This window comes from Cryptomeria japonica, chromosome 9 (genome assembly GCF_030272615.1).
Source record: "Cryptomeria japonica chromosome 9, Sugi_1.0, whole genome shotgun sequence".
In the NCBI taxonomy this organism is placed as follows: domain Eukaryota; kingdom Viridiplantae; phylum Streptophyta; class Pinopsida; order Cupressales; family Cupressaceae; genus Cryptomeria; species Cryptomeria japonica.
Window position 1 is genome coordinate 609,011,145 of NC_081413.1, and position 12,373 is coordinate 609,023,517.

The following is a 12,373-nucleotide window of genomic DNA, read 5'->3' on the forward strand; positions in this document are numbered from 1 at the left end:
CTTCAGTACATTGTGCCTCATATACCAGGTTCATGGGATAAACGTTTTGACATTTAGAGCCTCCACAACGTTAACCCATGTAGAAGAATTATCTTGTAATGGAAAAAAATAATAATTTTTGCAGTCTTAAATATTCTATATCAATGTAATGAAATAGTTCCAAAATAAGGCATTTTTGATCGATCAATTTGAGGCAATCAATCATATATTTTAGAAGGAAAACAGACCAGTGGTCAACGACCATACGAGGGCTATAACCAGATAAAGGGGACCAACAATACCAAAATTTAAGCCAAACCATGAAAATATAAATGAAAAGAGATGTCTACATTAGGAAAACGAGGGAAACGGAATCCCTCTTCTAAGCCATAATTGGTAAACAGTCATAAGGAATGAATCATAATCTTGTGGAGATGCATTCCAATTAAAGTGTCTTCTCACTAGATGTAGATTTGCAAGAAAGCTTGCATACATTTCCTCAGAAATAGAAAGCAAAATTGCCTTGAGGTGTTGAACATCATTGTGGCTTATAACAATTGAGAATTTACTCCAATCCAAAACATTTGCAAAGGGAAGATCATAATGATCAGAAATGATAACCGGAACACAACCAAAATGAATAGCATCTGAGATCCGAGCTGTATTCACTTCATAGCCTTTTACATGTAGACAATACTTGCTTTTTGTCAAGCCTTCACGTGAATCATGAAATTTACCAGAGATAATCATTGAAGTATCATTCTCCCACAACTCAATTAGTCGCTGACGAATTCTGGAATTCTGTACTCGCCCAGCGAAAAATGCCAATGTGGTCCTACAAATTTCGGCAGATACTTTTAGCACTCAAAAAGAAAAGTTTGCAAATAATCAACAAAAGAGATGCAAAACAGATATAAATAGCAGTATTCCACATGGAAGCATCTCTGGGGTTAAGGTGATGTCCCAAGCATCCCAGGACTAAGAAACATGGAGGGGATATCCCCCTTTTTTAGAACTTGACAGCCAGGTTCATTTTGGTGCACAAAAATAGAAAACAGTAACTTTAGGGAAAACAATGCTGAAAACCCTAAAAAGACGAGGGAGAATTGTGATTGTAAATTCAGCATATTCCATTTACTTCTTAAAAACTTTGCTGATTTTAGTTTGTTTTAAGTTATTTAAATAGCTTCTAACCACCTGCCATCCCAATATTCAGCAATATCACAACACAAAAATAAAGGTTCTACTCAAATACAAATAAAGAGTTGCATCTGATATGAGAGAAGCTTGTAAGCATTAATTGTAGGCCATATGTATTTTTATCAAGTGGAAGATAACAGTAAAAATAAAAGGCACTAGAGAAGCAGCATATGGGGGATATGTTTCTGATATTATTTCCAGACCATTAAAACTCGTCAAAGGAGAGGAACAATAAGAGATACAAATGGAAATGTTTGAAGCATAAGACAGTTGTCATTCAGGTATAGCAGGAAACAGACACGGATCTGCATTATTTGCCTCTTATATGATAAATCAAAGATGATCTATACAGTTGTGTTACTTTAACAAAACACAACTGCTGTACTTACTTCAACCAACATGACCACTACTCTGTGGTAACTATTTTCATAACTTATCATGCTAAATCTTAGTCTTTTCACAAGCCAAAAGCTATCCCCCAAACATCTCAAACTGGTTTGTGTCGTGTTTTATTGATTCTCTGTTTTACAGATCAACAGATATGACTTTCAACACTGCTCCTCAAAAGGCAAAGAACAGAGGCCCATCAACAGAGAAATGATGATGAAACATCATTACGGCATAGAAGACCAGGTACTTGTATAGGGAATGATAAGACAAGTTTCCAATGCATTGTGAGGTGTGCATTGTTATGACTTATGACAGATAGTCCATTTCCAAGATCTAGTTCTACATTCAGTTTACAGGTGGACATCACATAAGAACAACAGGCTTAAAATTTCAAGATCAAAATCCCAAACAACAAAGAAAAATGGCACTTTCAGTTTCAAGTTCAGATTTACATGCATAACGGCACACCTAAATAAAGAACTAAGTTCACTTTGCAAGATTCACAATTCTCATCATAAGTGCAGATCTGTATGAGGCAGGCAGACTTATGCTTTCAAAGAATGGAAGGTGTTTGGTTTTTCAGAAGTCAGATTTGTGTTGTTATGTGCACAGTTGACAAGGCTGAACGCCGAGTTGAATTTGAAGATCAAAACTACATTCATAGGTGCATGCTAAATAAGGGAATAGCAAAGTGAAATCCAAAATCAGTTTTCAAGTATTTAAGTGCACCCCTAACTGAAGGAATATCTTGTTAAAGATCAACATTGATTTCACATGGTCAAGTACACACCTCTGTAAAGGATATTCTGTTTCAAATTGACAAACACACACCTGGGGAAGGGAAAAGTCACCAACAATTTTGCAGAAAAATTGTACTGTTAGGTGCACACCTCAATGAAAGAAATTTTATATCCAAATCGAAGATGGACTTGCACAGAGAGTTGCACGCCAAGGGAAAAGAAGTCAGTAAATTTAAAAAGGGTTTGCATGTACTTGTGCATACCAGATTGAAGAAAAAACAATTCCAAACGTTAAGTCCAAAATTGCATTATGAGACAGATGCTTGACAGTAGCAGAATGATTTTCCCTTTTGAAAGGTGGTTTCATACATGTGTGTGTGCTCCTGAAAAAGAAGGCCAACTAAGTTTGTTAAAAGCTTCAAAACATATATTGAGGTGCGTGCCTATCAACAGCTGAAGGTTTTGAGAAAAACATTTGGAAATTCAATCATTTTAAAACAGGAGAATGACAGCAACCTTCATGACTAGCAGTCATCCACAATTGTAATCTTCATCAAAGACACCTGATATCAGCATACTTTTCACCAAACGCCTGATTATATCAAATTCAGCAGGTTTTTCAAGGTATGATAGGCTAGGCAATTGTATCGTCTGCTAGGGGATGCTTCTTTATAAGGAGGCAACTTATTTTGTCATATTATAATGTTATTTTTAAAAGAGATACAAGGTTGCTTAAAAGAGATACAAGGTTGCTAGAAGATACGGCAAGCGTGTCACAAAGTCTTGTTCACTAAAAAAGGGTATTGTGATTCTTCACATTATTCAAGATGTTTGGCAAACTAATTGCATTACCAGCAGGGTATGCAAAGACATAATTGAGTTAAACAAGGGAATTTAACAAATGAAATATTCGTAGATACACTTGAGTGCTTCGAAATTGGAATCATGCCAACCATGTTCTAGGGTTTGACTAGTTCATATAGCGTTTTTTGCACTCTGCTTAAAAATAAATTTTTGTATTCAAATGTGCTTGTTTGGCTGGCAGACTATGTTTTCATAAGTTTTTCAAATGCTCTCAGGTTGCAGATGTTGACTTGGTGGTCAGCACCTCCTTTGGGGTTCGCGACATGGCTTAACCACCTCCCGTGGATCTGGGTAAGTCTGGTGTTTGTGACATTCGTTGACAGCTCGAGCTTTTGGCGCAACAGCAAACATACCAACAATTGGTATCAAAGCATTGGATCAAAGGTTCGAATCCCGGGAGGTCTCCTTCATTCCATCGGTGCGGAACCCTCAGTCGGTGCTGTGGGGGAGATTGTTGACTTGGTGGTCAGCACTTCCTTCGGGGTTGCGACATGGCTTAACCACCTCCCATGGATCTTGGTAAGTCTGGTGTTTGTGACATTCATTGACAGCTCGAGCTTTTGGCGCAACGGCAAACATACCAACAACAGATGTCTGGCTCTTCTGGGAAGCTTTGTCCTATGTTTAATTCTTTCAGACAATGTTGAATACTTTTTCAAGAGATATGCACTTGAGTGGGAAGGTGGTTACCTTTCTTTATCTGAGCATTGATTAGCTATGTGGCCAGAGCTGTCAAAAAATGAGGACAGGGAAGCAGCTCTATCTAAGTATAGTATTCCCAGCCCAAGAAATATTCAGGCAATCATTCATCCGTTAAGGAGCTGATATATTAATTCTGATCAATGTTTTCAGCATGACTGGAGCCCTTGTCACGGTGGTCTCAGTTGAAGGGGGCTTCCCGACTGGTTTGGAATCTGGATCATGTGAAGTTTGTAGCAGACAAGTTCATTTCAGCGTATGTATCTCAAATTATATCACAAGAAGCATGTTTGTATTCATGTTCAGTGAAGAAAATATTTGGAACAAATTCATTGAGTGACAAAATTTGGGAAAAAGATTCATGATCAAGTTTAACTATCATAAATAACTATTTTTATTTTTTAATAATTTACCAATATCTAATAAACATGTAAGCATTAATTTAAATTAAATATTAATCATTTTAAATTAATCATAAAATTTAATAAATAAATAATTCATTATAAAATCTTTTCAATTATTTTTAACATAAAACTTAACAATTTATTATAAAATATTTGAAATATTATTATTATAAATATGAAATCTAACATTTATTTAAAAACTTAAAATATTAATCAATACAAAGTAGAAAAATTATAAGCTCATGCACAGGGTTGTCCCTATGGAGAAGATTCAGATTCCACGAGTTACATTTCAGCAGCCACAATGGACTATCAACTGCTGGATTGTCCAATATTGGCAGCACAAATAGTTCTGTTGTGTGGCTGGGGTCAATGTTTTGAATGGGGAAAGTGTATCAACATTAGTCTATTTATCTATAATAGCAAGGGCAGGTTTCAGCGTTCCCAGTTTACACGTTGGGCTCAAGCGGCAAAGTAAAAAACTATTCATTGCAGCATATATTGAAATAGTCAATAACCTTGAATGCTCAAGAACCTCAGATAAATAAGTGTCTAACTTAAAACTATGTCTTGTTGGATGCCCATTTGGAATACTTGACATTATGGACTTATTGGTAAACACAACACTAAGGATTCTTGAGTGCAGCCTCATTAATGGTGGGACGCTCCTAGTGATTGTTAACATTTGAATTTGTTGCCTCAATCCTTTGCAAACTTTGAGTGAATCGCCCAATGAACAGCAGCAAATTCAGTAATAGTATGTAGGAATTTCACTATGAGTAGGATGATTTCCCTCTGCAATTGAGAGAAACAGCTCCCTAGTATAATGTGGGATCAGGAGGAGGAGATTGTATTTTGTGTATTTTTTACCTAAAAGAGGAGAAAAAAAGATAAAAGGGAAGAGTGGGGAAAGGAGGGAGAATGGGAAAAAAGAAGAAGCCCTGCATCAACAAAAAAAATAGAGGACCGCATCAATAATTCAAAAAAAGTGTAAAGCAGATCAGAATAGTAGCTCCTCATCCCTCATTGTCAATGGACATAGATGTGTGGTCTACACAATGGAACAACTGACCACTCACAGAAATACATTCACCAAATCTAGCAGCATGCAACTGATTCAAAGCTTCATCATTCAAACTGTAGCATCGAGATAAAAGAGAGAGAAAACTGAAACATGAGATGAAGCTTCAAATTATTCACTGAATATATTTAAATTCCATTCAACAAACTGAAAATAAGATTTTGTGAAACAGGAAATTACCACATACTCTAATGGGCAGCATTGAATTCTATTCTGTCAAAAGTTGCATTTCGTTAACACTATTGAAAAAATAAAAAACAAAAAACAAAATTTTAAATTACACAAAAATAGAGAACAGTTACTGATATTTGGATAAAACTTCCAATCCTAGAAGGCCCTGAAAAAACTTCCAACAGCTGAAATCTCCCCTAAATTCATCACAATTGTGCTTATCTACCACATGGCATGGTGGAAAGTTTTGCATGACAATTTCAATCTGTTTTCCCAATCACATCCTCAGTTTCAAATTAAAATAATTGCATGTCTAGGTCCATAGTAAAATATATTTGTACATTTTTATAATTGATCAATTTAAAAGATTTAAATACATCTCACATGTGCAAAAACAAATACAACTTATAGTGGACCCTTTTAATGACATAAAATACATAATGAACCTTTCCTAGCAGATAAATTTACTCCAAATAAAAAGCATAATAGCTCTTACTCCCTCGCCAAAGTACCACAGATCCGCCAATCTTTTGAGAAAGAATCTCCATATTCTAGTGTGCACTAAGGAATGAATGAATCACTGGACTTTTGTTTGGTGTTTGGAAGGGATCCCAACATTGGAGGAAGCTGTATGCCTTACTTCAAGAAGAAAGGCACAGCCATCTATCTGGAAGGCCAGAGAAGATGATAGACAATGATAAAAGTGGCACAGCACTCACACAAATGAATGACTCAGTAGTTTGTTAGGGGATATGGGACCCAACGATACTCACACACCCAAGGTGCAGTCACTCTTTCAAGCAACTGCTCCTTTAAGCTTTCATTACAGCAAAAATGATTTTGACCAGCTTAATATGACAATAAGAACAACTGACCACTTGATGATACGTGAACAAGTAAAGCATTATTACTATTAGATTATTTGGAATTTGTTAAATTATAAATTTCAAAATAAAAGTATAATTGTATAACCTTTTTAAATAAATAGAGGCTATTACAAGGTCACCTCCTATTTTAATATTGAGTTGAGGACAAGGAAGGAGAACTATAGATTAAATGGTTGCATGATATCCAACCAAAAGTGCAGGATTGTCTTCACATCAATTATCTTGGTCAATTGGATAGATTGGTGTAGAATCATTGCATGATTTACTCACTCAATTATTTGAACTTGAAACATAATTAGGTCTCTTCCCTTTAAAATAATCACTTAGCAATGCAAACTTCTAATCTCTCATACTATTGGTGTAACGCTTGCGCAGTCCAATCCTGATCATGGATGTAACGTTCTTTGGATGCCCTTTCTGTTTCTGATGTGTAACGCTTCTGATTGTTCTGTTTGTAACGTCCTCTCATATTTCTCTTCAACTATTGTTAGACATTGAGGGGTGTGGATCATTTGGCTGTAGGATGAATATATATCTTTGATATCCTGTAACAGAGTGCTGTATTGTGTTCTGATTTAACAAGAAAAACAGAGCTATCCCCTGCTCTATGTGGATGTAGCCATTTGGTGAACCATGTTAAAAAACTTGGATTTTGTCTTTTACTTCCTTTCTGAGTTTGCTTGTATTTGATTTATTTTTATCTGCTCTTGTCTGTATCGTTTTTCTTCCACTCAACAATTGGTATCAGAGCCTGGTGTCAAAGTTCGATAGTGAAGCGGTCTTTAGGAAATCGGTGAAGAATTTCTAGAAGCATGGAAGAAACGGACAAATGAAAGATAGAGAAGTTCGCAGGGCAGAACTTCGGATTGTGGAAGGTTCAGATGGAATCGCTGCTGATCAAGTAGGATCTGTCACTCGCATTGCTTGGAAAAACCAAGGGAAAAGGTTCAATGTCGGACGAAGATTGGGATAAAATGGATATGAAAGCAAGGGCAACTATTTTTCTGTCACTGTGCAACGTACTATTCAAAGTTTCAGCAGAGAAGATTGATACAAAAGTGAATCCGTCGGATGCTTTGACAAAGATTTTCCAAGGGAGAAGTTCAAGTTCTGTAGGACTTCTCTTGGCATTGTCAAGTTGTGACAATAAGCCTTGAGTGGGGGATATCTCTGAGAATCTCTCTTGCAGCCAGGATTGGCCTTCAAGTGGGAGATTGTTGGTGTAACACTTGTGCAGTCCAATCCTGATCATGGATGTAACGTTCTTTTGATTCCCTTTCTGTTTCTGATGTCTAACGCTTCTGATTGTTCTGTTTGTAACGTGCTCTCATATTTCTCTTCGACTATTGTTAGACATTGAGGGGTGTGGATCGTTTGGCTGCAGGATGAATATATATCTTTGATATCCTGTAACAGTGTGGTATTGTGTTCTGATTTAATAAGAAAAACAGAGCTATCCTGGATGTAGCCATTTGGTGAACCACGTTAAAAAACTTGGCTTTTGTCTTTTGCTTCCTTTCTGAGTTTGCTTGTATTTGATTTATTTTTATGTGCTCTTGTCTGTATCGTTTTTCTTCCGCTCAACACATACAAGTCGGATAACAACCTGCATGGACTGTCAAACTCAAGCCTTCGGCACAGATCTCAAGGAAAAGTCAAGGTGATGCCAAAGGGATGCATAAACTCACATTCAGGCATGTCCCTAAAGTTTGGTCACTGTTTAAAGTGCTCCTAGGCTATTTCATGGGGCACTAAACACCCTAGATGGTAAAATGTGGGGGTCTTTACAAGCTAAAAATGGGTACCTCTATTGTTTATACTTTATCCAAATGGCATAAATGAGGGAAAGAAGAAACGCAATTGTTCATATTAAGCTGACGAATGCTTTTGGCTTCTTGACACATTTCGCATAAAATTGAGGATTTTTGACTAAGTGACCCAGTGATCATCGAACTTGCAAGCAACAATAGAGGACTTTGAATTCATCATTGAGCCATATAGAGGTCAACTAATAGCCACCTCATGGCATCCTCACTACAGTCAAATGTGGCTAAATCCATATTCACCCATTATTGCCTCAAGGGCACACAACTAGCTACTTCTGATCATGATCATCCTATTTTGACTCAGTTCCAAATTTGTTATAATTTTGTTTTCTTATAAATTTATAATGCATCTTTTATTACTTCAGAGAACAAAAGAGTCATATCAATCTAATAGCAAGATTACAAGGAAAACTCTCTCCCTAAAAAATCTAGCCAAACTATCTAAGCCTTTTATAATTTATACCCAAAAGACATTGACTTGACATCTTTACTAAACACTTCTAAAACCAATTCTACTTCAAAAGCCCAAATCTCCTAAGCTGAAATCCTGAAGAGGAAAAGTCCTCATAAATCGTAGACTTCCACCTTGGCCACCTGAAGTTTGAATAGCATTCAACCAAACTGTATGCCATAAATATTTTCAGCTTTCCCTTATCATTTGAGTGTTACCAAGGAAAGATCCTCTCCAACAAAGGGAAGCGTCGGGCATAGAGGAACTTCATCTTGAAGCCATGCAGGTCTTGACTGTAGAGCATCTCCAAATGCCATGAACAACAATTACTTCTCTACCAAAATATCTACATAGAAAACCAGAACCACAAGTTTTGAAGCTTTGTCTTGACTGCACAACTGTAGTGGAGAATCAACCAACCAAACCTTGTACTTGAAAAAGGCTCATGATTTCCAAATAGACGGGCGCCTTACTAACTCAGAGATATTGGAGCTTGATGAACAGGGCAAATACAGAAGGAGTACAGCCTCCATTTTGTAGGAGACATACTTTTCCATACAAACATCATTGGAGCAAGTTCCTGTTATCGGAATGATCAATTTTCCAGATCCTCACCAATTTTCACTCATAAGCAACAAGAGTGGCTCTCCAAATCATTCCAGAAAGCTCAAGCATGAAGATATGCACTGTAACAAACTGCCAACTCATAATAGGTAAAGAATATTGAAGCATTATCAAAAATCAAATAAATTACTCTTGAGATCATTTTTCTGTAAATATGTTAATAACTCTTCAGAATGCTCAGAACTTCAACATTGAACAAGTGAGAGAAAGTGTGAGGATATGGACTGTCATGGTCATAAGTGAGACACTAATGAAGAACTAGAAAAATTTCCACAACTATTACCACCCAACGAACTGGTAGAGACTGTGAGGAGCCTGTTCCATACAAACATCATTGGAGCAAGTTCCTGTTACCGGAATGATCAATTTTCCAGATCCTCACCAATTTTCACTCATAAGCAACAAGAGTGACTCTCCAAATCATTCCAGAAAGCTCAAGCATGAAGCTGTGCACTGTAACAAACTGCCAACTCATAAGAGGTAAAGAATATTGAAGCATTATCAAAAATCAAACAAATTACTCTTGAGATCATTTTTCTGTAAATATGTTAATAACTCTTCAGAATGCTCAGAACTTCAACATTGAACAAGTGAGAGAAAGTGTGAGGATATGGACTGTCATGATCATAAGTGAGACACTAATGAAGAACTAGAAAACTTTCCAGAACTATTACCACCCAACGAACTGGTAGAGACTGTGAGGAGCCTCTGAAAGTTGATCCACAATTTTAGAGAGCATATACATGACTTATACAAGCCCAATTAGAGCAAAGCCAGCATTCATAGGCAGTCAGTACATAACAGAAAAGAAAATAGGATAGGTTAAGAAAATCTGATCTGATTTCTCCAGTAAGCCATGATGGTGACCCAGTTCAGGAACAAACTCTGCTGGGAAAAGTTGTGCACCCAGCAACAGAGTGTTCCCTGCCAAAGAGGGTGTTGGTTCAAAAGATTCACTACGACATGCAACATAGCAAACAAAATTAACCAAATAGAATATTCCGTGAATATCCTGAAAGATACTCCTAAAATAACACCCGAAGAAAACTATATGTGCTTGGGAGTTTGAATGAAATTGACAATGACAATCCTAAAATTAGATTTCTTATTTGATTTTTCTACGTTAACCACCCCAGTTTGTTCTTTTGGTTGAAGACCAATATCCACACGTACAGAGCTATGAGTTCTCTTCTTAAGTCATTTGAATAAAATACAAGGGATGGAGGTTCCTTACTGAAAATCCCAGTCTGGTCTTTTCTTCGAGGATTCATATCCACCAGTATGAAATTATGAGTTCCTTACTCACCAATTCTCAGTGTCTTCATACTATAGCGAGTCTATAAAAAATACGTGAGTGCATATGTAAAGAAATTATGAAATCCATTTTACCGGCATAGGTCAGAGAGAACGCAGATTAACAGCAACACAAAAACATGATTTTAACATATTGAGAAAATATATCCAAAAACCAATACGATTATGTAATAACTAGGACGTGCCTGTATGAAAAAATCCAGGTTTCAATCTCGTAGACAAGTTCTTCACCAAAATCCCACCAAGGAATTTCGTCATATATCTAGTTCCTAAGTGAAACTGTAATCCAAATACTCTTCAAACCGAAAAAAAATGCTAGCTAAGAAATGTGACAAAACCTAGTAACAGTGACATACCCATTTAAAGAACACCTACATCCAACTCCAAGTCATTCAAAATACAGATCAAAACCAAATAGAAAGTGAAACAAATCAAGGCAATGAATAATACCTTTCACTTGGAGGAACCAAATTTGTTTCTGGCAGCCGAGGCCATACTTGCGGCAAGGCAACATCTTTATGAGAAACGTAGAATCTTTGAAAGTAGCTGGAGGAGCATACCACCTGTACGACATTCCTGTGCAGGTCTACGAACTTGGACGCAACATCTCTTCCCACAGAGTGGCAACATACATAAAAATGGTCAGCCCCTTGAGACCGGTTCCAAAACCCAAAACTCTCACTAATGTTCTTAGAGTAATCTGCCACAAACTGAGCAATGGCTGCCCCAGAAAACACCCTACGATCATTTCTGAGAGAGTTAATGGAAAATGGCAGGAAAAAGAAGTGGGCTTCCCTTGGATTGGATGTAAGAAAAGGACTTTTAAGAAGGCCGACCTTGAACATGTGTTCACTGAAATAGTTTCCCAGTTTTCGATCATATGGGTTTGGATGAGGGAGAAAAATTCCTGCAAAGGAGGAGTTGTTATTGTAGATGTCAGGATAAACATAAATCTTGAAGGTACGTAGCATTTGCTGGAAGTCTGCCTGGAACAGACCCCAATTGTGGTACGGCCCCTCTAGTTGTTCTGAACTTTTGTGCTGCTGAGAAGTTTTATTGTACTTTATGGGTTTTGATTGAAGTGAATTTTCAAGCAGGGAGGTGTTGTGGGAATTCATCCTGGGCAGAGGTGAGCTGATAAAAATATCACCATTGGACAGTACAACCGTGGGATTTTTAAATTCAAACACTATATAAATAAGTATGGTTATGATAGTTACCAGGAGGAGGAACAGAAACAAATGCTTCAGCTCTCCTGGTGAGCAAAACCTTTCCCTGGCCATTTCCTGGTCTCTTTGGAATTCGTATGTGGGTATTGATGAGACCTAAACTTCTAACCATTACATATATACGACTGCTGGTTTAAACGACGGAGCTTTCTCTGCTTTGAATACATAAGAATTTGGTGGCAACATTCCATCTGCAAAAGCCAAAAAGGTTGACTATTGTCGAGGACAGTTTTAATTTGACGGGTATAACTCCCGTTCCCCACAAACTCCTTAGAACTGGGCAAATTTCCAAATCTGAAAGGTATTAGATTCAATCCAAAGAGTTTGGAGTGCGCTGTATAGAGCTGTTTTGCATGTACACCGTACCGTACAAAAATATATCTCTGCTCTTTGTGTTTGGTGGATATCATTATCACCATTTATTAATTTGACATAGATTGTAACGTGAAGAATTTCATCATTAAAGACACCTTCGTACTTCGTGGGTCACGCCCTGAAATATGGATTTTTTAAT

General features: G+C 37.0%; 1 protein-coding gene across 1 annotated transcript; it reads right to left on the bottom strand.

Annotated features, from left to right (window-relative positions):
- Window positions 1–278: 278 nt before the first annotated feature.
- LOC131039455 (probable glycosyltransferase At3g42180) lies at window positions 279–12,155 on the bottom strand. The gene is made up of 2 exons (XM_057972262.2): window positions 11,081–12,155; window positions 279–814 (listed from the first exon to the last, which is right to left on the bottom strand). Exons 1-2 carry the CDS (start codon window positions 11,911–11,913, stop codon window positions 331–333), a joined length of 1,317 nt encoding a protein of 438 aa, XP_057828245.1. The 5' UTR covers window positions 11,914–12,155; the 3' UTR covers window positions 279–330.
- Between the last annotated feature and the right edge of the window lie 218 nt (window positions 12,156–12,373).

What these genes read in the sequence shown, in the direction of transcription:
- LOC131039455 (XM_057972262.2), bottom strand. Translation starts at nt 11,913, where the DNA reads ATGGCCAGGGAAAGGTTTTGCTCACCAGGAGAGCTGAAGCATTTGTTT. An exon ending in TTGGTTCCTCCAAGTGAAAG is followed by an intron (nt 815 to 11,080) that starts GTATTATTCATT and finishes CGAAATTTGTAG; the next exon opens with GACCACATTGGCATTTTTCG.